We start from the raw sequence: 26,076 nt of genomic DNA, 5'->3' as shown, positions 1-26,076 counted from the left end.
ACCCAGACTGTGGCAGTCTGTTATGATATTCATGTGAATATCTTCAAAGATTGAAAGTTCGGTCCTCGATGCAGCTATATTCAGAGGTGGGGCTTTGAAAGGTAACTGGATCATGAGAGTACTAACCCATCCTGGTCCGTTGAGTTCATAGCCCCATGGACTGTTAGGAGGTGGGAAAGTAGGTCCCTGGAGGGAGGGCGCTAAAGGATAGTTTGGAGTCCTGGCCCCTTCCTCTTTCTCCGGGGTTCCTGGTGCAGCCAGGCAAGCAGTTTCCTCTGCTCTACAATGCTGCCACCATGACATTCCTCCTTAACTCTGGCCCCAGGCAATGGAGACAGCAGATCTTAAACTAAAACCTCTGATGCTGTGAGCTGAAATGAGTGAAATCCCTTCTTTGAAGTTGTTTCTCTCAAGTGTTTTGTTACGGCAACAGAAGCTACCTAACACAGGGCAGGGCACGTAAAACACCCTGTAAGCTCTACTACCCAACATGGTAGGCAACAACAGCTGCTTTGGCTGACCAGTTATTCACATGTTGACTCAAGAAATACCATCTGTGTTGTGATAGGCAAAGCAGCAAGTGATTGGACTACAGAGATAAGGCTGTGTCTTGTCTCCTAAAGACTGTATTTAGGGGGAGGGTGGCTATGCGATGCGTTATCATTTGGATACATGCTGTGACCACAGGTGGGTGCCCCGTGTGGTGGAAGCAAACGTGAACAAGGCACTTTCAGTCACCTAGACAATGACATCGATCGTAAAAGCACTCATCGAAGCTGGGACTTCATAAAAAAGGACAAGTGTAGAGGGGAAGGGGATGGGGCTCAGGCCTTGCTGTGTTGAGTTTGAATGCGAGTGGATCAGAGACCAAGGTCAAAGCCCAAAGATCGAGGTTAGAGGCCCTTAGTGGAGGCCATTAACACAGGTGGCAGTTGATGACGTGGGTGATAGTGCCTGGAAACCCGGCCAGAGCTGAGAGACACTGAAATGCTAATCGTGGAAGGGCAGCCAGGAGCAGAGAGGTAGAACCGGAGCCAGGCAAAAACAAACAAACTCAGAAAGACCAGGGTGGGATTATCAAGATAGTCTCGACCTTTTCAAAACATGAGTTTAATGTCCAGTCAGTTTATTACTGTTCCGTAAAAGGACTGCCCCAGTTTCAAAAACAAAACCACACAGAGTGTTCTCCATGTTAACAGATTTCAAAAATAAATTAGAACACTTACTTAGCAACTAAAACTACCAAGCACAATATTGCTTTCAGACAATTCAAAAGGCACTTGGGGATTTTTTTTCTCAGTGCCTCAGGGCATCATGAACTCTAATTATCGCTGCCCTGGTCAACTGTGGGAGTGCTGATGAATGGGGAGTTAATCGACCATTGGATAAAGCAATTTTAACTCAGAATGGGACAGCTCGCTAGCAGGGACAGAGAAGGGGCATTCAGTTCCCAGATCACACAAGGCGGCCAGCAAACCCCTTCAGAGACCTAAACTGTCTCCATCAGAAAAATGAAAAACCTTTCATCCTTCAGCCTCTCCCTTCTCTCACTGCTGGTGAATATATGAGGCTTTTGAACTGTTGAGACATTCACAGAGTTAATTGACCCCCACACAGCATCCTAATGTTCTAAAAATGATTGTGATGCCCCTACAGTTCAAGCATTCCTAATAGTTATCCAAAGGCTTGTGTCTGAATTCACTGAGATTCTAGGTTTGGGGACTGAATTGAATAATCATGTGACCTTCCTGGGCTCTTGATTAGAAGTCCACTCCCTGCTTGTGAACTAATAGCAAGCTGTCATTTCTGTCACTATCAGAATCAAAGACAGTAAGTAAACTTGAGTAGAGGTGTCAGGAGATACTATCCCCAGACTCCCAGAATTCCATGACCCTTGATGGTCTAGCAAAGAACAAGAGCTGTTTGTTCCTCAGGGATGCTTAAAAGAAGTCAGTATGGGAATCACCCCCCTCCTGTCCCTGCTGAGTGGGACTGCTGGGTTTGGGAAGGCATTCACTGAAATGTACCACTCCTGCCAAGAACCGACTAGAAAAAGATGCTGGAGAAAGGAAAAGAGCTGACCAGGTGTGGGCACCACTGCTTGCTGCCCCCTTGGGTCATCTGTATGGTAGGGGGTAGTTGTGATGTCGTTCTCATCAGATTCACCCAGGTCTGGAGCTATTCGTCATCGTCGTCATCGTCCTCATCATCACTGTCATCATTATCCTCGTCATCAGAATTATCATCGTCATCGTCGTCGTCGTCATTGTCTCCATCACCATCATCGTCTTCTTCTTCATCGTCATCATCTTCAGTGTTGATCTTTCCAGAAAGCACATCCTCGATCCAGTCTTCCAGCTCCTCGGCTGTGGGCAGGTCGTCATCGTCTGGGATCTCCATCCAGACGCTGTCTGCCTGTAGTGACGGACAGAATGACCCAATGAGTGAAGGGGTGGAGGTTGAGACAGGCCGGGGGTTTTCAAGTAACTGGAGTGGGCCTCCAAGTCTCTCACACCCATCAGGGATATGTACAGATAGACAAATGGAAATGCCAAATGATGAACAAATGCAGAACAGTCTTATGAAGTATTCTGTTTCAATAACAGCAAGATGAATGTCTATTCTACTACTCAAGAGAATACATATGTGCACACACAAAAATTAATGAATGAATTACTCTTCATTCAAATTTCAAAAGTCAAGAAATGAAGAGACTGATAGAACACTTACCACAGGGTGGCAAAGAGACGTTGTTAACGGGCCCCATTCCCAATAGCCCCTGCCTGCACTGGGCTGCAGTGGGCCCTCTATATGGCTTCTTCTCCTCACTGTTCCCCTTGTTGAATCTGCCCTATTTCTGTATTGTTTTGTATCAGATGTCTGGACTGAGTCTATATGTCTTCCCACTTGATCAGTTCATCTCAATAGCCCTTCCCACCCTGAGTTTGTCTGTGCTTAAACTTCTGCCATGGGGCTTCCCTTCTGTCATCAGGGTCTTCTGACTGTGTGGGTGGCTGCCAGCATGGGCTTCTGGACATCAACCTCTCCATCTCTCTTAGGCAATGGTAGCTCTAGGCATGAGTTGCCTGTATACGAAGGCCTTGTTATTTCACTTGGGAAGTGAATACAATCAAGCTCCTAGAGTTTGGGAAAGACCCAAGAGTTCCACTTGGTGCTGTAGACTCCTGAGTGATCTCATAGTTAGGGCTTCATGGCAGCCAACAGGGTGGCTGAGACTGCCTGGCCAGGCCCTGATGGGGATACTCAGGCCCTGATGGGAATACTCAGGCCCTGATGGGGATACTCAGGCCCTGATGGGATACTCAGTGAGGCTCGCCTGATGGGGATACTCAGGCCCTGATGGGGATACTCAGGCCCTGATGGGGATACTCAGGCCCTGATGGGGATACTCAGGCCCTGATGGGGATACTCAGGCCCTGATGGGATACTCAGGCCCTGATGGGCATACGCAGGCCCTGATAGGGATACTCACGTCTGTTACATTCACCACGCCAATCTGTGGCTTGAACAGGTCAATCTTGAAAGTCTTCTCCCAGTAAGCAACAAGCTGCAGCAACAAAGAGACCAGCTTAGACAATGGGTAGAGGCTCTCCCTGTGGCCCGGATTCACCTGCCAGCCTACCATAGTAACCGGGCTGTGATTGGCTGAATGCCTTTAAAGCAGCTGTGGGCACAGGAAATCCAAGGCTGGCTCCAGCCCTAAAGCACTTGAAGCATTCAATAAGAGATGCCACAGCACTAGCTGTGACAACATGAACATAAATGCTTCCACAGCTCTCAGGGAGACTATCACAAAGATGGCTGAGGGCAATCCCCAAACTATAACTCATTGATAGTTTGTGGGTAGTGAAAGAGCCATTTCTTTCTGCCTCCCTTTAAGTGTTCCATTCTTAAAAGCCTTATCTTGTGCCTCTCTGTCACATGAGATGGCTGGGAAAACATTGATATGCTGTAACTTGGCCTAAAATGCAAACACAAGCCAGGTTTCTTCAGCCCAGCGAGGGCTCCGTCTGAACAAATCTCTGGCTGGGGCAGACTAATGGAACCAGTGGAGTCCATGAAGCTAAGGAAATGTCGATGTTCAGGAACAGAGGTCTCTCTCTAGTAAATGCATGGACAGACATGGACTTGGGTGTTCGTGGATCTGGAAATTAGAAATGCCTTTGCTCTGCAAGAACCAAGGTAAATGCAGAACTGGCCAAAAGAATGGCAGGCCATTTAAAAGTCTGCATAATGAAACAGTACAGGGAAACTGGAAATACACCCATTGAAAGCAAATCAACAAAGCAACCTTGTGTGCTTAAATGGCCATGGCTTTCTTATGCTTACCTAGAATTATGCCATTGGCCTCAAATCTCATGAAAGTCTCTGCCTTTGGTTCACCCAATCTCCATGTGTATAGGATTTGATGTCAGCTTTCTCTGTCTAGTCATTTTTACCAGTCATAACCGATGCAACTCATAGCCAGAGAATAACCAACATTCTATAGTTACCAGCAGTTAGCCTTACCAGAAGCAGTCAATAGACCAAGCTTTGACTTCACTATGGATCTCAGTGGGGCTTTCACAACTACTAGGTTTAACAGCCAAGTGCTGCCCTTTCTCAGTGGGATAGGGGTTATAACAGTACCTAGTTTTAGGGTTGTTGAGGGAATGGGCTATGAGCGCATCTTCAAACAAATCACATAACTCAGTACCTATGTGTTAGTCTTCAAGGCTCTTGAAGAGACCCAGGTTCCACCTCATGCGGTGTTAGGGATCCTGACTCTTGGTGCAGCATGGGACTTGGCCAATAGAGAATGTTCGTTATAGTAAAGGATGTAACTTCCTCCATTATTATTGTTACTGGGCTCATGTGTGACATGCATTCTGTGTAATTTGCTCAAAACTAAGAATTATCAAAGCTTTCTTGCTATTCTTCATTGACAGAGACTAGCACTGGCGTGGTAAAGTTCTTGTGCCTTCCATGTGTGCTGGACCCAATGCCGAGTCTTAAGGAGCTCGTGACAAACAAGCCAGGCACAGTCTCTACCCTCAGACAGGCCATTCCTTTGCTTCATCAAGTTCTTCACCCTGCAAAGATCAAGTCTTCACTTCTGGCTTCCATTCTCTAATAATTTAGGTTGCCTCTGGAGGCTCAGGGAGAGGTAGATGGTGACACAAAGGGGCCATATTGTTACTTAAAGAAGGAATGTTCCCATCTCCCCTGGGTAGGCCTCTCCAAGAGTAGTCACCTCTTGGTGTCTCAGAAGTGAGAACACTGGTAAGTCTGGTCACTGCAACGACTACATGAAGCCAAGTTCAATGCTGTGTAAAAAGCATATGCACCTACTCCATATACAGTGGCCTCTGGGTTTCTTCAAGCACCTTCAACTATTTCAGTCTGTCCCTCCTGCTTGAAGACTTTGTGCTAAACTTGAAGACCACCAGGGATGAGACCTTGGCCTGGGCCACTCACCAGTGGAAAGTCATCTGGGTCAATCCACAAGATGCTCAAGTCAGGGTTGTCAGTGTTGTCCCGGGCAACCTGCTTCAGGATCTCCAGGAACTCATAGCCATCTGGATAGGGTTCAAGAAAGTTGAGTCACCCAGCACATACACCGCTCCTCATGTGGAGTGCAAGAGCATGGTTTTTCCACCAGGCTTTCTTGGCCATCTGGTACATACCCTCAATTACAGAGTGAGCCTATAATGAGTCAGATGAAGAGCCGCAGACACAAAGGGGCTTATACAGAGAAAGCAAGGGCAATTTTAAGAAAGAAATTGAAAGGTCACAGGGAAGTGGCCCCCTTTCTAAACGAAGGTTCACCTTCATTTCTTCATTAGGAGATGAAAACTGAGTGGCCTTGGTGACGGTCAGTCCCAGAGCAGAGGAAGCTCTCTGCCTGTCCCTGATGATCCTGTGTGTTCCAAGCATGCGCCGTCCCTGGATTCCCTACAATGTCTGCTCTGTAGAACAAGCACAACCTGGAATTCCCAACACCATCAAACTGGTCGGCATCGCTCTGCTCCACAGCCCATTTCCCAGTCCCCCTTACTCCCTCCCGCACAGGCTCTGGTACAGCCAGCACTCCCTGTACTCTGTCAGCAATCCTCTCTGCCCCGGAGAGGAGAGATGAATCATAGGAAAAGCAGGGACAAGCCTTCCACACTTGGAGCCTAAGCCCTGCAGCATACAGATTTTTTTTTTTTTCCATAAGCAAAATTTTTGAAAGAACATCCAGTAAGTGATACTGTAAACCCTGAACACACCCCCACGCCCGACTAGAGCAGACAAATGGTCTGATCCTGGCAGGTCCCTGACAAAAAAACATTCTGTGAGTGTGTGTGTGTGTTTGTATACACGTGAGGAACAAAAGTCGGATGTGCACCTAAGTCCACATGAAGAGTCTCTGGAAGTTCAGGGAATCCAGAAGGGAGCTCGTATTTTGTTAAGCAATTAAATTAAGGAAAATGAAAGAAAAAAAAAAAAAAACCACCAGGGAAGCTCTTAGCAAGCTCCCTAGCACTTAACGCAGGAAAGTCCTGCGTGAGCCCCCAACAGCCAACGCATCTCAGAACCTGAGCAGAGATACGATCATGGTGGCGAATCTGATGATGACTTGCAGGTGGGAGGAGAGGGCCAGTGCTGACCTGCTTGGAACAAGGACCACGGGGCCAACAGAACAACAGACTTCTCAACAGGTGCCAGGGTGCACAGATGATGGTGATCCCACCCAGCTGTGTGTGGGTGCCATGGTAACTGGGTGGGGCTAGAGGCCCAGTGGTCAGACCAGCTTCCACCATTCGGTAGTATACTGCTCAAAATAGAAACGTCAAGTTTAGTTCTAAACAATAGAGTTCCATGCCTCTGATAGCTGAGTGGGGGGCCCGAGAGCCATGCCCTCTGTACAAACACAGGGGCTGTGCTTTAGAGTCCACGTGTTTGCTGTTTGGAGGCCGGAGAAGGGAGTAGTGTGTTCAGTATCTGCTGCACGTAGGCATACATAACTGGGAAAAGCAAGCCTCCCTCCTCCAGCGGCAAATGTCCTGGCCGCTGTTTAGATACATTGTGGCTCCTCTCCTGGGCAAGGGGTCCTGTCTCAGGAGAGGAAACTATGGAAATTTGTGGAGAGGTGTGTGTGGATTTGTGGACCCAAATGCATAGACCAGAAGAGAGAATTCCTCCCAGACAGTGGCAGTTATGACTGCATATCTTGGAGAAGAAAAGGACAATAATGGAGGGACATGGCCAGTTCTCTGGAAGATGTGAAAGGGACCTGAACAGGCCTGAAATTCACGAAGAGAGTGAGGCTCAGCCACTCAGATCATGTTCAAGTAGACTTGAGTAAATGGGACTGGATCCCCTGAAGGGAGAGCAGAGAATCCCCATGCCAAGGTCGCAGGGGCCCAGCCTGCAAGTGCTGCCATGTTCTGATGGAAAAGCTCACGGGGTGCTGAGATTTTATAAAAGGAACAGTACATACGAGAGCACGCGAACACTCCTGGATCTTAGAGCAGGTTCAGAGATAGAAAGAAAAAGGTGGAATGATTAAATTTGGCTTCTCAAGAAAAAAAATGCATTCAAACCTGTGTTAAACAAAAAATTTCATAGGTACAGCCTAATTTCCATGTTTAAGAATGTGGAAGGTTTAGCCGGGCGGTGGTGGCGCAGCTTTAATCCCAGCACTCGGGAGGCAGAGAGGCGGATCTCTGTGAGTTCGAGGCCAGCCTGGGCTACCAAGTGAGTTCCAGGAAGGCGCAAAGGCTCACAGAGAAACCCTGTCTCAAAACCAAAAAAAAAAAAGAATGTTTTTTTTTTTTTTTTTTTTTGTGTGTTGTGTGTGTTGTGTGTGTGTGTGTGTGTGTGGTGTGTGTGTGTAAGAAAATATTCTTCATGTACAGGGAGAGCAAGGAAAACTCACAAAAACTATTTATTCCCAGAACAAAATGAATAAAATTGACATTAAAGGCACAAAAGCTGTATCAAGCTCCAAGGGCGACCTTGGAATGTCAGCGCTAAGAAACTCTATATAGGCTCTTATCTGTGGCTGGGGGTTTCCATTCACTTGTGTGTGACACACACATGACTGTTGGGTCCAAGTGACCTTAGTCCCAATCACTTAGACTGTCACTCAAGGCACTATCCAACACCGTCTTTCCTGGTGAGTAAAATGGGTCGGCGGCCGCGGCGGCGGCAATAGTAGCCACTTCTTTTTAAAATTGCTCTTTCATTTACTTATCTGTCTTTTGTGCCTGTTCGTAAGTGTGGCCTGTGTAGGTGGGTGTCACGTGCATGCCACACCTTGTGTGTGGAGGCTAGAGGCTAACTTGCTGTAGCCAGTTCTCTGCTTCCATAAGGTGGGTCCCAAGGATTGAACTTGGGTCATTAGGCTTAACAGCGAGTGCCTCTAGCCACTGAGCATCTCACCGGTCCCAGCAATATCTATTTCCCAGGATGGCTGTACATGAAATGAATGTCTCTGAAATACTTAGTGCCAGAACAGGAAGGTTCAATCAGTCATTCCCCTCAGTAATCTGGGAGTCTTATGTCTGAAAGTAAGGGAGCTGAAGACCTCCATTAAGCCCGGCCATTCATATGTGAGTGGGGTCACCTGTCATAGATGCTCACAAAAACCTACCTCACAAAATAGACCGCCAGGAGGGGGTGGAACAGCAGGAACATGTGACCCCGGCTGCTCGTTCTGTGACAGCAGCTGCTGGGCTATGAGGACCCTGCCCCAGGGACTGTGTGCAAACTAGGTTTAACTGCTTGGAAAGCGTTAGCCTGCTTGGACACAAATGACTCGGCTTGCTGGCCTCTACCTTCTTCAGTCCTCAGCCTGGAGCAGGCCTATTTCAATGGCTCCTCTCAACATCTGGGGCTAGACATTTAGCTCAGGGGTTAAGAGCACTGGTTGCTCTTCCAGAGGACCCAGGTTCAATTCCCAGCACCCATGGGGCAGCTTGCAACTGTCTGTGACTCCAGTTCCAGGGAATCCGATGCCCTCTTCTGGCCTCTAGCTCACCAGGTACACAGCACGCAGACATGTATGAGGCAAAACACCCGCACACATAAAATTAAAAAGAAAACAGTGGGTGACCTGAACAATGACCACAGTCCCTGTGGGTCTCCCTCTCTGACCAGGAGGCAGGAGCAATAGGGTTTGTTTCACTTTTGTCTTGCATGGTGGTCACATGGTTGGGACGCAGCTGAAGTCAGCCGAGGCAGGAAGGATCAAATGTTTCCTGTATCAGTGACGTAGCTCAGAGGCCTTAGAGTGTGACAGGCTACTTTTCAGAGGAAAAAACCCATACTCTGGAATAAGGTAGAGAGGAGAAGGCTAGCTAAAGACTTTGAGGCTTGAGGTTGTTTCACACAGCCTTTGGAGGGCTAGGCTACCAGAGGAGCATCCAAGCAGGTTCCCAAGGCCAGAGGAGACTCAACGTTCCCAGTAACCAAGCTGGTGAAGAGCCCCAGCCTGAATCCCCTCTCTCTCTCTCCCTTGTGTTTCCGGGCTAGGTCCCTCCGCCCCTCCTAAAGCCTGATCCCGGAGCTGTTGATCCTAAGAGCCACAAATCTCCTTTTCTACACTAGCCTCTTCCTTGATGGACTCAGGGTGTCGCTCCTCATACACAGAGTCTGCCCCCGGCCACCTCAGCCTTCCTCTGAGGAGCACTCACTGGGTACTGAGGATGTCTGCATTTCATCTTCCTGTCTAGTCTGCATGGAAGATTTTATTACCTTGCTCTTTCCGGAGATCTTGAAGGAGGTGGCTGGCCCCTGTCATCTATGAGTAAGTAGCAGAGTCGGGAGTCGAACTTAGGTCCTCAGTCTGCACATCTGCAGCCATTTCCTCTCCGCCCTCCCTCCTCCACACCTGAGTCTCCCAAGCCCGCTGTGAAACTTTGTCCTCAAGGAGGCACAGGCTAGGTGAGGGAGGAGATGCAGTGTGGCCTCGACCCTGGGGATTGTGGGGGGCCTGCCTTTGCCTTTCTGACAGAGTAAGTGGAGCACAGGCCCCTGCCCTGCTTCTGAGCATGCTCCTGAGCCCTGACCTGCCTGTAGGGTCAACCTAATGATGCTTTAAGTAGACCTGGAGTCTCCAGGATGGCCTAAATAAAGAAGGCGGCTGTGAGAACTTCAGTCCCTTCCCAGTCCTTGGACTGCAGGTCTGGAAGTTCAGGACCTAAGGACTGAGGCATGGATATGGGGCAAAGTCTCTCACGGCAAGTATGTGGCCTCTGGGAATCACATCCTTGCATGAAGAGAAACAGGCCATTATCCCTCCTGCTTCCCTGGCAGAGGCTGGTGGGAATGGCCTGCACCAGGCCCTGGGGGACCAGATCTAGGTCACTCACAGCCATCTAGGGAAAGGCCTCATTTGCAGATGTGATTGTGTCTCAGAGCAAGCCACGGCCCAGGAGCAAACAGGTCTATCATGCTGCCCAGGCTGCCCATTCCTTCCAACCTCCTCCTGGTTGCTGGCTATGCTCTGTTGTAGAATATCCTGTTTATGCTGCATTTGTTTAACTCTGTGAAGCTGTGATACTGCGCCTGTCTAAAACTCCTGATGGATTAATAAAGAGCTGAATGGCCAATGGCAAGGCAGGAGAGAGAGTTAGGTGGGGCTAACAGGCAGAAAGAATTAATAGAAGAAGAAATCTGGGAGAGGAGAGATCTAGAAGCCAGAGAAGGAGGACCCAGGGGCTAGCCACCCAACTACATAATCAGCAATGGAGTAAGAAAGAAAGGTATACAGGAATAGAAAAGGAAAAGCCCCAGAGGCAAAAGATAGATGGGATACTTTAAGTTAAGAAAAGCTGGCTAGAAACAAGCCAAGCTAAGGCCGGGCATTCATAAGTAATAATAAGATTTATTTGGGAGCTGGGTGGCGGGCCCCCCAAAAGAGCAAAAACAACCTGCAACAATGGTCAGTCTGTGAGACTGAAGGACGCCCTTCCTGACTCCACACTATGACAGCTGTGACTGAAGGGTCTCTACCTGGGCTTAGGAAAGCTGTGGTCCCACAGTGGCAGGTGGTCAGCTAGGCAGGCTGGAGGTCAGTGTCACCCAGCTGGGAGGTTGTCTTGAAGGATCTGCTCTTTCCCTTGGGTGTGCTTTTGAGTCCCACATGCTTCAGACCCAGAGCCAAGGTGAGGCACAGAGGCCAATAAAGCAGGTGAGGCCCTGGGGCCCTCACTCAGAAAGCCCCATTGGTCCTCTGTTGTGTGGAATTCTCCAAAAGCAGAATTCTCTAGACTTGGTCCTTGTGGGGAGACAAGGAAGAAGCCACAAGGCTGGGAGCTCCCCTTTTCGAAGGATATCTACTGCCCCGAGACAGCCACTCAGAATAAAAGACGGGGTCACGGGGCCCCGTGGCTTTGAAGCAGGCCCCCTGCCATTCCTTAGCCAGCGTTCCTTCTCTGCTCTGCTTCCTCTTGCTCTTCGGATCCCAGAATTGGTGCGAAAAAAATCAAATGATGCATTTTCCCAGTTCAGAGACCCATGGACAGAGTGAGCGGGATGGAGTACTGGGTTTAGTCCCAGTTCTACCTCTTACTATTCACGAGAGCCGGGGGTGATGCTTAACTTCACTGTGCTTACGCTCCCTCCTCTCTATCCTGGAGAATATGGACTGACTGTCCCTATCTACAGAGCTGGTATTTGCCGGGCATATAAGTAACATTCAGCACCCAGCAACCATCAAATAGTGAGGTTGAGATATCAAATGTAAATTATAAAGCTCCAAGAAGCACTCAGTGCTCCTATTTGAGATAATTGGTCTCTAATTCATTTTTGCAAGAACCCCAGGGCAGGAAAAACCCAGGGGCAGCAGGCTGGAAGCACCCTTCGAGGACCTGCTGCCAAATCTGTTCAGGGCTTGCAGACAGCAGCCATGCTTGTGTTTCTAGCTTGTTTGTGTGAATATTCCCAATGCCCTGAGAGGGTTTCCATCCAGCACACACTCAGGTAGAAGCGCCCCTCAGCAAACCTCTCATCAAACACTGTAAAGAAGACATCAGCCCAGCGCAGACACATCTGGGAGCAGCAAGGGGAAATCTTCCATTCTCGAACCTGTGTCCCAGCTCTGCTCTTGAGCATGGCAGCCGAAGAGAAGGTGTAGGCAGAGGAGGGGGCCATGCAACAAGCAGCTGCCATGTAGGGAGGGCCTGGGGATGTCCTAATGTCCTTCCCAGCCGGGCTCAGAAGCTCGCAGCAAGGGAAACCCACAGGTCGTGCTCTAGGACGCGAGAACGGACATGGATTTCTGCCAGAGAGACCCTCCTGTTCTCGGCCTTCTGCGAGGGGGAACACAAACTCTGGCTGTAAGGAGAGTTCTTGGGGGCCAGGTCACTGAATAGACCAGTGCTGCTAGGTTCACCGTCTGCATCAGGAACGAACGTCAGTGGGCCACAGGAGGATGACTTGTTATTTATGGGAAACTCGGGCTGACAAGTGGCTCAGCTTAGGTCTCACTTCCTTGGCATGCTCTTTTGATCTACCAGCCCTGGCCCCTTCCCGGCCACCATACAGAAACACTGAACAATCTTGCAGCTGGCCACCCGCTGGGTCGCTCTTGAGAAGTGCCCTCAGCAAAGATAAACTCACTTTTCTGCCATACCTCTAGCCCTGTGATTTCGTGCACACCACTGAACCGTCTGCCACTGACCTCTTGCGGTCCAAATGTTGGCGGCAGAGGGGTGGGGAAGGGCCACACAGAAGGAAGGAGGCTCTCTGGATGATCCCCTGGCTGTCAGATGCTGTCCGAGAGGCATAGAAGCCTGCCTGCCTTGTGGTTAAGGGGTGTGGGCTGGGAAGCCAGACAGCCCTCACTTCATCCCCCTGCTCCCCAGCCTTGGCGTGAAATGAGAATAAAAATTAAACCTTCCTTGCTGGATTGTCGTGACAGTAACGGTCATCGTCGCCAGCTTCCTTACACTCCTGATGCATTTGGACGGCATGTGCGCTGGCAGCAGCGCCGACCTTGACTTCGAGACCCTGCTCAGTGCCATCCAATTAGCCTTTAAGACTCACTGTCCTCATCCAACACCAGAACAATAAATAGTAATCAGCACACACAGATCCGAGTGGCCTCAAGATTAATGTGGCTATCTCCTCACAGCTCAACGCAGAAGAGCTCTAAGAAGCGTCTGTTATCCGGGAACCATCACCTTCCTCTTTCAGAAAGTGGGTGCAGTCTGCTTAGGCAGTCAACTTTCAGATGACCTATTAGTAAGGCCAAAGGAATCTGAATAACTGTCGGCAGGCAGGAATGCACCCTCCAGGACCGCAACCCAGCCTCGGGGGTGGGGGGAGGGGGCAGGTTGCACATCACTGCCCAGCAGGTAAGTGTTGACTGACCACAAAGTCAAGGCGAGGGACTTTCATCAGAACCCCCTTCGTTCAGTAAGAGCCCTGAGTGCGAGGGCACCCCGGGTCGCTGAAAGACCATGTTCCTGACCTCCCCTCCCAGCATTACCCCGCTCCTCCGCAGGGACAAGCCCCAGCTTGGGATTTGGAGACAAGACTGAGCTTCAGGGCCCGGGGGTATTTGTCCAGGGAGGAGGTGGAAGTCGTTTCAGAAGCTTGATTCATTACAGCAGCAATCTCTGTCAAACAGGTTTCTGCAGTTCAGGGAGACCTCTTTGTTCTATTGTTCCAGACAGCCAGACAGGCCTCCCTGCAACCCTGGAAGCGGGCAGTGGGGCGGGAAGGAAGCCCCCTGGAGTCTTGCCAGCAGGCGGCTGCCAGCAGCAGCTCTGATCACACAACACCAAGGATCCGATTCTGTCTGATTATAGCCTGTAAACCTGGGGGCTGAGGGTAGCCAGGGTCTGTAAAAGGCAGCTGACACCACATTAAAAAAAAAAAAAAAAAAAAAAAAAAAAAGCAAGTCTAGATCCCAGGAATCCTTGAGGAGGATTTCAGCTCTGCAAGTCTATGATGGGAAATCCAGCCCAGCAATGGATATTTAAAAGACTAGCTCCCGGGCAATTTGGTTTAGATGCAATAGAATATTACTCAATCTTTAAAAAAAAATAGTCAAGACAGATAGCTACTATATAGTTAGTATATATGTGTGTATGTGTAGCATTATACTAAAGAAAAGATGCCAGATACAAAAGGCTACACATTATATAAAATATCCAGAACAGATAGACAAATAGTAAGCAATTGGTGGTTGTCATCCATGGAGAGGGTCAGTAACGGGAGTGGCCATCCATGGGTGGTGTTGGTAAAGGTCTGGAGTGAGATGGTGCTGGGATCTGCACAGCTTTGTGAGTATAAAAATCCCCACTCCAATGTTAGCTATAAAGACTAACTGTTACAGTGTGGGCTGTCTCGACTTTAGGAACCACTTGCTCCACACACATTTGCTGGACGTCTGCCCTGTCCAGCCACTGTAAGGAATCAGGCCCACACTGATGGATGAGGCATTAGTCCTTTTCTCCCAGTGCCCCTGTGGTCTCTTGGAACTGGGCTGAACTCGGAGCCGCTGTTTCTTAGTCTCAAGCTAAGATCTCTTTTGTTGATGTTGCTTGACTGAGTGGTTTGGGGTTTGAGGTCGTTTGGTTGTTTGATTGATTTGAGACAGGGTTTGGTGCAGTCCGGGCTAGTCTTGGATTTGATGCATAGCTGAGGATGGCCTTGAACTTCTGACCCTCCTACTTCTACGGAGATGCAGGCCTGCACCACCACGCTCAGTTTTTTTGCAGAGCTGAGGATGGAGCCCAGGGCTTTCTGCATGGTAAGCCAGCACTTGCCAGTCCTAATCTCCACGGCAGCGCTTCTCTAGACCTTGCCCTCGGGCAGTGGCTGAGGATCCTGGTGACCATCATATAACTCCCCATTTCCTGAAGTGGTGGTCCTCAAACCTGATGGTCCACCATGACTTGCCTCCGAGCAGAGCCCCATAAAATCACAGGGTCTGAAGGTTTTGTTTGAACCAGCCCCAAAAGGCCTTTGCTCTCGTAGCTGCACGCCTGTCAAGTTCAGGAACCTCTGCCCCAACTCTTCATGGCCAAAGCCTGGTGGCCAGGCATCCCAAATGATGTGCCTTGACTTCCCTGGCTGCATTCTGGATTGTTCCAGCGCTGCCGTGCCCCACCCCCCTTCCCTCATCTGCACTTTCACCTTCTCTCAGGAAGCTCTGTCTTGTGGATCACTGTCTTGGGGAACTGTCATTTTGCCTCTTGCAACATTTATTGTTCTGTCCCTTCTCTTTCCATCGGTGTTGATAAGATGGGAACCAGGGGGAGTTGTCCACAGTGCAAGAACAGCTAAGTTACCCTTCCACTGGCAGAGAGTCATTTGCTCCCTGCATGCTCTTCCCTGTCGTCACTTTTCGGCAGATATCTCTAGAGCATTCCTATGCACAGATGGTGTTTTACAGAGGAACATGTTTATCAGAGGAATAAGTTTATCATTATGTTAAGGTCAGATTGATTTATATAGGTTTGATCATAAACACACACACACACACACCCCATAAGTCTAGGATGTTTTAGTACTTTCCTTGTGTGCTCATTCCCAGTTTGTGTAGCTGAGCACAATGGTCACAAGTTGCCCAAAGTGGCCTTGAACTACTGATGCTCCTATGCCCTCCCCAACACTGGGATTACATGCCCAGCTCTGTGGCTTTCTTGGAAGTTCTACTATTCCCATGGCTGAGTTTACCGCTGAAGACACACTCATACCTATCAGGTGACCACTAGAGGGGGTCGATTTCTTGCAATTGAACTGGAACTGTGAGGGCTCAGGCAGGTGAGAAGCCAGTTCCTGCCAATGGCTAAGCAGATTGGTGAGGGGAGGAATGGGGTGGGGGAGGGGTATCCTACCTGGGTCACTCTTCTCTGCAAAGGCCACGATGTGGATCCCGTTCAAGTCGTCTTCCTGAAAGAGCAAAGAATCAAAGGTTCATCTCAAGAGGAGAGAAATACAGATGAGTGTCAGGGACAACGAGATGGAGGTTGGCATGGAAAGGGGGACAGGGGATGGATACGGACACTGAGGCCCAAAGGAGCAGGACAGGCACAGGTGAAGGAAGCAGATGCTGATGGGTGGCTGGCAGCGCACATGGAACTTTGATAAGGGACTCGGACCAATGGTTTCTAAGACAGTACAACAGACACAAGAGATAGCAATAAATAGTTCTCACTCCTGTGGTCTGGTGCATCCGGAGAGCAGCAGCAAGGGGAAAATTGGGAAGAGTGTAAGTCTGGCTTATCCAAGGCGACAAAACTCTGGAAACAGCTCTAGCGAATTTAAGTTTCAGGACAGTTCTGTGAATGTGACAGTTTTGAAGTTCCCCACCAGGAGATATCATCAGGGATGGACCAGATGACAGAGACTCCAGAGCATGGCTGGCAGATCCCGATCCCCTGACTAGAGCAGGAAAGAACCCTCAGCTCAACTAGGATTTGGGTCTCTGGTGCTCACACAAGAAAGGAAGGTCAACCAGAGTCTCTGGCCGGAGAAGCAGAGCCCATGGAGCAATTCAGGAACGCCACCACAGGAGTGTATGGTGTCCAAGGAGGCCAGAAGAGGGTGTTAGATCCCCTGGAATTAGAGGCACAGGTGGCTGTAAGTGGCCGGATGAAGGTGCTGGGAACCAAACTCAGGTCTTCTGCAAGAACAGCAAATGCTCTTAACCCCTGAGCCACCTTCCCAGCCCCCAACAGGAGCGTTTCTGTGAGTGTGAGAGGCTCCAAGGAGAGTTTGGAATTTGGTACTGTGGTAGTTTTAGGATGTTGGGGGGGGGGGGGGGGGGGCGGTGTGCCAGAGCAGGGAAAGTAAACCAGGGAACATGCCAGAGAGCAAAGAGCATTTCATAGTTGCCCATCTGGGACAGGAAGTCCACCTGCCTGTACTGCCTTTGTGTTGATTATTTACCGGAGAAGGAAGAGTGAGGTGTGGAGCAGCCTCCTGCTTAAGAAATGAGACCTTCTGGAGACTCCCTGCTATGAGACGGAGAAATAAAGCCCGGTGCATACTGATGACAGCTGACACAAAAGGGAGACTCACTGGGAACCCTTGTGTCCTATCAGAGTCATCCTACGGGGGTGGGGTGGGGGACCCCAGCCCCCATCCCCGTTTCCATTTCGATTGCTTTTAATGCTGCCGCAATCCCATCTAAATGCTAATTTCCCCCCTTTGAGTTTGGGATGAACAAAACCTCCAAAAATTCAAAGATAGATTAAATAGAAAATATTATTATTAAAAACAAGAGAGCGGGCTCTGCGTTGGCCAGATTCTCCGGGGAATTGAATGTTACAGATATATATGTGTGTGCACCAGGTTATTAGGAACACCCGACAGTGACCAGAAGGGGAGTCTGGAGTTCACTGTTGTACATTTGCTATTATTGCCAGACAGACTACCCTGGTCAGGTCTCATTAGGTGGCCCCATGTCTCTGTCGCCTGCCATCAGCTGGAACTGAGCGCCCATAACTCCGTGAAGCAGGCTTCATTTCTGCCTCCCCTTCCGGAGTGCACTTGGAAATTGGTTTTAGAATTAAGAATCCATATTCATTTTCTGACAGGCTGTTCCAAGCAGCCCTGTCACTGCCTTGAACTGAGACGGGCCCTGGGTGAGCACTGTCAGAGGGACAGAGGGGCTCTTTCCAAACATCTCAGGCATTCAGGGGCATGAGCCTGTATCAAACACCTGTGGAGATGTGGGGAGATGTGGGCAGGCTGTGCTGGATGCTGGGAGTCTTCCTCAATAAACTGGTGGAGAGGAATCCACGTGCAAACCCGTGAGTCAAATGCACATCATATTCCTATTCAGTTCTTCTTCTTTTTTCTTTTTTTAAAGAACGTTAAGATTTATTTATTTATTATGTATACAGTATTCTGCCTGCAGGGACAGATGTGTCCCTGCAGGCCAGAAGAGGGCACCAGATCTCATTACAGATGGTTGTGAGCCACCATGTGGTGGCTGGGAATTGAACTCAGGACCTCTGGAAGAGCAGTCGGTGCTCTTAACCACTGAGCCATCTCTCCAGCACCCCCCCCCCCCCCCCGCCCCATTCAGTTCTTAAAGAATCACAATGACAGCCGGGCAGTGGTGGCACACACCTTTAATCCCAGCCCTCAGGAGGCAGAGCCAGGCAGATCTCTGTGAGTTCGAGGCCACCCTGGGCTACAGAGTTCCAGGAAAGGCGCAAAGCTACACAGAGAAACCCTGTCTCGAAAAAAAAAAAAAAAAAAAAAAAAAAAAAAAATCACAATGACTTATCTAAAGCCACAGATAGCAGTGACCTCAGTGGGACTGATTGGTTCTGGCTAGCCCAAAGACCCTCTGTGTTAGTCCCCACTGTCTGCCATGACAAAGGGTCAAAGGGTCATAAACTGGGTAGCTTATCTACAACAGGAATCAGGGAGACTCGTTTCTGACTGTTCCGGGGGTGGGAAGTCCAATGGTGCCCTCAGCAAGGACTTCAGTGTCGAATGAGGCTTTCTTATTCTTTGGTCTTTGGTCCTCTTCTTCTTCTTCTTCTTTTTTTTTTTTTTTAAGATAGCAACTCCTTTTTCTTTTTATTAAGATTTTTTTTTTTCATTTTACATACCAATCACAGATCCCCCTCTTCCTTCCTCCGGCCCCTCCAGCCTCCCTCACAACTCACCTCTGATAGCAACTCCTATGTAGCCCGAGCAGACCCTGAACTCACTATGTAGCCCAGGCTGGCCTCAAACTTAACTAGCCTCCTTCTGGGAGTACATGCATGATTCACCATGCCCAACTTGAGGCTACTTTCATAAGGGCAACCCCAACTATGACGGCTCTGTCATGGTGACTTATCACCTTCCAAAGGCCCCACATTTAACATCAGGTTTCCAAAACATGAATTTGAGTCTGAGATGCGCATATAGACCACAGTACCGATGGCGAATGGCAGAGCAATGTCTATGAAGAAGTCCGTCACTGCTGCATGCTAGGAACATGCTTAAAGAGGCTAAAAGGGGCCTGTAATACAGTGGCCATGCACCAGACCCCAACGAGCAGGGGATGTGGACCCCACTAGTCAACACGCTCCTGGAGACTCCTCAGCTTTTTCTCTGTTCCTGCCTTACAACGAATGTCCTGGCTTTGGGTTGTGGTTGTTAAAACTACTATTATTGTTATTATTATTAGCTAATTTATGAATTATTATTGTTGTTATTGTTCTTATCATTATTATTGTGTGAGCATGATGTGGGGAAGGAAGCATGTCCCAGCATGCACGTGGAGGCCAGAGAACAACTCTGTGGAATCAGTTTTATGTGGGTTCTGGGGGTTGAAGGCAGGTTTCCAGGCCTGTGCTGCAACTGCCTTAACTAGCTAAGCCACCACCCATACCCCCCACTCCTCACCCCCCACGCCCCACGCCCCCACCCCCCACCCCCACCCCACACCTGCCATCTGCCCTGAGGTGCTAAGCTTTGAGACTATTTCTCCTGTTCGACTCTCGGCATCTAAAGCTGGCAAGGCAGCTTCACTTTAGTAACGCTCTTTGTCACACAATGTAACTATGTAACGCTCCATCCACCAACCCAAGAAAGAGTCTCCTACTCCGTGAAAAGGATAGAAAACAGCACTGTCAAGAAGAAACTGGCGCTATCAATTACAGCTATGTTACCACTGTCCGTGTTTTGTTTTGTTTTGTTTCCTGCCTCCTTCTCCTCTATTGGCCTTTCTCAGACTAAGTGAACAGATGTAAAGAAAACAAAACATATAGCTCCCCAAGGCAACGGGCCTCACCGTGGGGCTAATTGAAGGCTCTTGAGTCCTATCTTAGAGGGCATTCTGCATCGCAATAGAGAAAAGAGGCCTTCAGGAGAAATTGCTGGGGCAGGTGAGGTGGCTCAGCAGAAAACGGCACTCACTTTCCACAAAACAGTTGACTTGAGTTCAGTCCTTGGGACCTCATGGTAGAAGACGCAAAAACCAGCTCCTACAAGTTGTTATTAAACCTCTTCGTCCTCACACACAGGTACCATGGCACGCGTCCAACACACACACACACACACACACACACACACACACACACACACACACACACTAAATCATAAAATATAAAATACTGTTTTTAGATAAATCGCTGGCCCTCATCCCCTGTGGCGGTTGCCAAGGACCCTGGCTGTTGACAGGCAGTAGGAGAACCTGAGCAGAGTGACAAGAGTGACAAGAGTGACAAGCCAGCGCTAAGTCTGGATAGGCTCCCTCACCCCCAAGTTCTCTGAACACTAGAACAGTGGGTTCCCCTCGGATTTCCACACAGCAAACACCACTAGCCACCATCGTCTTCCATGGTAAGGCGTGGCACGGCTTCGTGTGGGCTGCTGTCTTAAAAACCTGCACAGCCGCAGAGAGCTCAAGGCAAACTGTGCTTTAGCCCAGCTCGCTTTCCTGTCTTGTGCAACTGTCTTGCAATGTCAGCAAGAGTGGCTGGAGGTGAAGACTTCTAAGTCCATGAACTGGTCTCTTCCTGCCCTGTCTATAGCATAACTTCCTGTGGACAAGTGCCCCACGGAGATGCTGCTCTTTGGAGCAGTGCCCCCTAGCTTGGGCACAGGTGCTGGGGGAGAAGACCCTTCTGACCAACTGGTGTCTGCTTTTCCTTTTCAAAAATGCCAAGATGGCCCTAGAATGACCTGTGCTACCTTCTTCCCTATTTGGGCACTTGGAGGAGGGTTGCCCAAATCATGTGACCGGTCCAGACTGCAGTGTTGGGAAGGAATGAAACCATTCTAGCTCTCTTCTTCTCTATTTTGATTAAACTTATTGAATACAAAGAAAGCTGAGAGTTAGTCCCAGCAGGGCCAGGCAAACACATTCTTCTCACCTCTGCCTGTGCTGGAAGGGGAGGATTTCAGGAGCTCCTAGGCTCAGGGGCAGGGAGGGGACACAGCCGTGGGGATCCCGGTCTTGGGTGTGATATGGTGTCAGAGAAGAGAATCCTGGAGTGGGAATATTTCTGCAGTTGCGTTCCCTCCCTTCCCAGAGCCTCAGGGATAAAGAACAGGAGGACTGAAGACACCAGCGATGAGAAAAGGCAGTAAGTGTTCTCACTTTAAAATGGTATTTCATGTTCTGAAGAAAGACTGGGAACCTGTTGTAAGTTCAAGGGCAATGGAAAAATAGAATAGCCAAGTTCAAGTGTCAGAATCTGTATTAGATCCCGGGCCACTGTCAAAGAGGCTTTCTCTTGCAATAAAGGATACTAATGGGACTCCTGGTCGATTTGAGTAAGGTCTATACAGTTAGATACAGTTAGATGAATATTGACTTCTGGATTGTTTTGTTTTTCGAGACAGGATTTCTCTGTGTAGCCATTCTGGCTGTCCTGGAACTCATTTTGTAGACTAGGCTTGCCTTCAATGATTTCTGGATTTTAATCATTTTGGCTATGAGAGACAAGCACTTGAAATATTTCGGGATTTTTGTATCAGCTACAGAATTCTCAAATAGTACAGAAACATATGTACATATATATTTGCATATGAACATATTTATATATGTGAGAAGAGAGAAAAAAACTAAGTAAAATATCAACATTTGAGGACTCTGGGTGATGAAATAGATTTTTTACATTATTTTATAAATCTGAAATTATTTTAAAATAAAAGCAGTATTTAAAGGGAATGCTTGTTTGTCCAACTTGCAGCCCACAGGCCACGCGGGAACACGTATGCTATGAATGAGGCCCGAGACGAAAACCATAAACTTACTTGAAATATTATGAGATTTATTTGGGGGGGGGGGTGTTCTGATTTTTTGGTTTGTTTTACTTTTGATTTTCTTTTTTAATTTGATCATGTGGTTCTGGAGGCTAATCTTTCTAGATGCCATCATGTCGGAATGTCAGAAGTCTGGACAACGTTACAGACATTAGCTATTCCTTTATGTTCAGTAACAAGCCCTTTAAAGGTTAGTTCATTGAATGTTTGCCTTCAGAAACCGTAGCAAGTCCAATGCTGGGAGTGTCAAGTTACTCCCTGTTCAACCATGATGCCCAACTAAGAGTTTAAATTTTAAGTAACTAAATGTTTCCATTTTAATGCCCAACACCACAGTGGTAGCCTGTGGGGACATGGCCACTTTATGGAGGGATACTGGAGAAAACATGAGATATGGGTCCAGAAAGCCTTGCATCTCAAGAACTAATGCTTATTAGTTATGTGTCCTTGAATAATTAACCTAGGATGATCATAGTTTTTCTCTATGTAAAATGGGATAAAATGGTATTTGTCCTACGTCAGAGAGCTGGCAGTTCTTAGTGAAATATGAGCAATGGCCTAGAAAGCATCCCACAGACTCTGCTTGGTTTTTGTCCATAGACCCCAAGTAGATCTGAGGTGGGAGTGGGATGCACCTCCAAAGCCTGTCGATGATACTATTTGAGCCACCTGATAGTCTACGACACAGACCTAGAGGCGGAGCTGACATCTCATCTTCTGGTGTCTCTAGTTGTCTTTAGTTTTGTCTCTAGTATCTTTAGAGACAAGATATTTATTAACCAAGATATTTATTATTTTGAGATATTTATTACCCAAGCGCCTGCCATGTCCTGAACACTCCATCTCACTTGTCCTCACAAAAAGTCCCCATGACAACATGACAAGATACAGACACAAGAATACTCAGTGGCAGATACTGGGCTTGAATCCAGGTCTCTACGACTTTGTAGACTGGTGGCACATGCTGGTGGCACATGAATGGGAGCCAACCACTAAGGGAAATGAATTTGTGCAATATCCCCTAGAGAATAGTACCCAAGAGGATCATACTGGATCCATGGACACCTGGGCTTTATATGAGCATGAAGCCATCCGTGTTCCCAATACTTTATTCTCTAGCTGTCCACCCTGGACAATAAGACTTGATATTCAGAGGGTGTCTTTCTTGAGGGACACACACCACAAGGCTTTGCCATTTCCTTACCCATGTTTCAAACATGTCCTCTGGGCGCAAGCGACGTAGCGTGGGTCTGAAAAAAAAAGGGGGAGCTTCCTTGAGTAGGGATTGCCACAGCAGAAACTGAGTCTCAGCTCTATGCAAATGAAACACTGACTCATCTGAGGAGCCCAAGGAGCCCGGAATCCATCTCTGCCCCAAGGAAGCAGACTTTTCCACTTCCTGTGTCAGGAGAGAACTAGGCCCAAACCACTCAGCCTAGTCACCGAGCCGTTAGATGCAAGGCACCCCAAGTACATGGATGGGTCAGAGGGAACAGAGACAGCACCTTCCCGGTGTCCCCTCCTCACAGATAGGGACCACTCCTGAGAGCCCAGAGACAGTCCTGAACAAGGAAATGGGGCAGACAACAATTATTCCAAGCAGAATGCCAGTTTTCATCATTAGGGTCATCCATCAAAACCCACAACAGTAAACGTCGTGTTGGCCCCGCCTTGCGTTGTCTTTCTGCAGGGACAGACTGTCTAGGCGCAGGGGTCATGGAGCTTCAGGCTCACTGAACACATTTGTCCATGTCAGGGAGGGAGGAAAGGGTTAAACAGGGGGTCCACTACCGTGACCCATTGTTCCCAGGTGGCTCCTCCCTCCCGGGAAGAGGCAGAAGACTCCAGCTGGTGGGCCAGACCAGGCCAAAGCCTCTTGTTTGTGTAACTAGACCCTGCCTGGGACACTGCCACACCCATTTGTTTACACACGAGCGTGGGCTGTTTACATGCTCCAAGCCCAGAGCTGAACAGCTGCAACAAAGGCCATTTGACCCCAGAACTGCGTAAATATTTACTATGTGGTTCTGCAGTGAAAAATTCTGTGGATCCCTGCTGGAGATACTCTGAGTCCTAGCAAATATCCCTATCCCGGAAGTTGTCTGTGGAATGTGCAGAATTGTCCCAGGTTATATTATTTTATTATTCAGTCTTACCGTGCTGTCCGGGAGACATTGGGAGAATAACAACTCCATAAGGGTGGAGAGTAGCCGACATTCTTCCCATAAAGCACCAGGAATGTTGCTCCCCATACAGGAAGTTGTCATTTTAAGTATAATTTCATTGATATCTTACTCTGGCTTGGGGTGGATGGGGGGGGGTACCAACTAGAAGGTGGTGGTCTAACCCTACTGCAAATGTAGAGCCTGATTCAGAAGTGGTGACAGCCTTGAGATTGTCAATGACTGACAGCACCACCTGGCCAGTTCTGTTCTGCCGGATGTCGTATTCTAGGTTGTTGCTCTGGGTGACTCTGGACTGTCAACACGGAGAGGCTCTTGCCCATCACCCAGACTCCTCCCCATCCCCTACACGTCATCTCAGGTACCTTTGATGCTCCTTCACAAACTCCACAAGCTCCTCTTCTGTGTACGGTTTGTTAGGGATGACATTGGGCTCATCCATAAACGGCTCATAGAAGCCAACTTCGTTCATCTTCAAGGACAACTTCTTTGCCACCTGTAAGAGGCAGAAATCAGCCATTCATTTGAACACGAGCCTGGAGTTGCAGTGGGCTGCCTCCCCCAGAGGGGGTGCTTGCGCTCCCTGGTAACAACGTGAGAGCTGATAGGCAATTTCAACTTAAAGGTTGAAGTAGCAGGGACTCTATCGCTTCTAGTCTGGGCTGGACTTGATCTGCGATCAAAGCAGGTTCAGTAGAAAAAAAGACTCATCTAGAGAATAAGCATGATGAGCAGTTGGAATAACAAGTGGAGAATGTAAGTGCATGGTTATCTTCCCTCGGCTGTGTTTGCCAGGGCTGGAGGAGCGAGCAGATGGTGAGAGAACACGCTCACAGGGTGGCTTTAACTGAACTAATTTGGATGGAAAGGGCAACTGGTGGAAACCATTAGAGTACACAGGTTTCCGGAATCAAAAGCCAATCCATTCACCTGTCCTTGATCTGCTCATAAACTCGAATGCTAGTTAAGCTGAAGCACACTGGGGCTCTGTCTCTGTACCAGGCTTGCTAGGTGTTTTGGCGGGTCCTGAGAACTGTCCATCTCGAAGACAACTAGTCATCCTGCTTTGCCTAGGAAGGACAGGCTTCCTGGGCAAAGGACTTCCAGCGCTAAAGTGTCGATTGCTCCTAGGGAGCCAGGATGAGTGGTTCACCCTATAACTGAGCTCGAAGAAAGCGCCCCTAGCCTGACAGATTGTTCTCTCTTGTTGAGGGGGCCACATGCCAGTGTGTTGTCAGGGCAGAATGGTTGCTGTGTTTGCCTGCAGAGTTGCTGAGCTCAGGGCCTGTCCTTGTGACATGCTTTGAGAGGCCTGGAATGTGAAAGGCTCCATTGGAAGCCAAATGCCATTGTCTAGCGCAGAGCTGTGGTCCAAGAAAGCACAGGACAGAACAGTGGCTCCCTTGAAACGGCACAGCATTGCCTAGGAGCTGGCACCTTGTGGTAGTAACCCCAACACAATGACCCAGTAACCCAGGGATTGGGACTAATGGGGGGAAGGGCGGGTGTTACATAAACCCTTACACAAGGAGGCCTATTCTGTGGAAACACTTACGTCCACAAGCATCATCACTTGCTACTAATTCCAGGTCACTAGATTCAAAAGACAAGCTTTAATTCCAACATCCTATGCAGGGTGGAAGCCAAGAGGCCACAGAAAGAGCTACAGTCAGGCTGGGCCTTGGTGTAAGCCCATGACCCCAGCACTGGGGAGGCTGAGGCAGGAGAATAACAAATTCACCTTCAGAGTAAACTCGGGTGAGTTCAAGGCTAGTCTCACTTACAAAGATCTTGGCTCAAGGTAAAAAGTTAAAAAGGCGGCTGATGAAGTGCAGTGCTGTGGAACTTCATCTAGCACCCGTGAGGTTTAATTCCCAGGAGAGAGAGAGAGAGAGAGAGAGAGAGAGAGAGAGAGGTGGAGTCTTCTTTCCACTTGACAGCCTCCTCTCGGGCAGGTGCAAAGTGAATATGTGAATGAGCAGTGATGAGGCAGGGGTCTGTGGAGGTGGAGGACAAACAGACCAGGGCCTGTATTGACACAGTCCTTTGCAAGCCTGCCTATGGTCCAACAAGCTTGTAAATGGCAGACCCTGCTCTCTGGGTTCAGTCGCTCACTCACTCACTCACGCACTCACTCACTCACGCACTCTAGGTTCTAAGAACCAGG

At 48.8% G+C, this 26,076-nt stretch overlaps 1 protein-coding gene across 1 annotated transcript in view; it reads right to left on the bottom strand.

Annotated features, from left to right (window-relative positions):
• Positions 1-1,074: 1,074 nt before the first annotated feature.
• Casq2 (calsequestrin 2) overlaps positions 1,075-26,076 on the bottom strand; it is a 66,787-nt gene continuing 41,785 nt past the window's right edge. The window contains exons 6-11 of the mRNA XM_028877305.1: positions 24,275-24,405; positions 22,931-22,976; positions 15,843-15,897; positions 5,479-5,579; positions 3,494-3,568; positions 1,075-2,415 (exon numbers count right to left, since the gene is read on the bottom strand). Of these exons, the coding sequence (XP_028733138.1) occupies positions 2,179-2,415; positions 3,494-3,568; positions 5,479-5,579; positions 15,843-15,897; positions 22,931-22,976; positions 24,275-24,405 (645 nt within the window). The 3' untranslated portion in view covers positions 1,075-2,178. The remainder of the gene's footprint in view (positions 2,416-3,493; positions 3,569-5,478; positions 5,580-15,842; positions 15,898-22,930; positions 22,977-24,274; positions 24,406-26,076) is intronic.

Source organism: Peromyscus leucopus, chromosome 6 (genome assembly GCF_004664715.2).
Source record: "Peromyscus leucopus breed LL Stock chromosome 6, UCI_PerLeu_2.1, whole genome shotgun sequence".
Lineage (NCBI taxonomy): Eukaryota > Metazoa > Chordata > Mammalia > Rodentia > Cricetidae > Peromyscus > Peromyscus leucopus.
The sequence above is the reverse complement of the archived record's forward strand: the minus strand, read 5'-3'. Positions and strand labels throughout refer to the sequence as shown.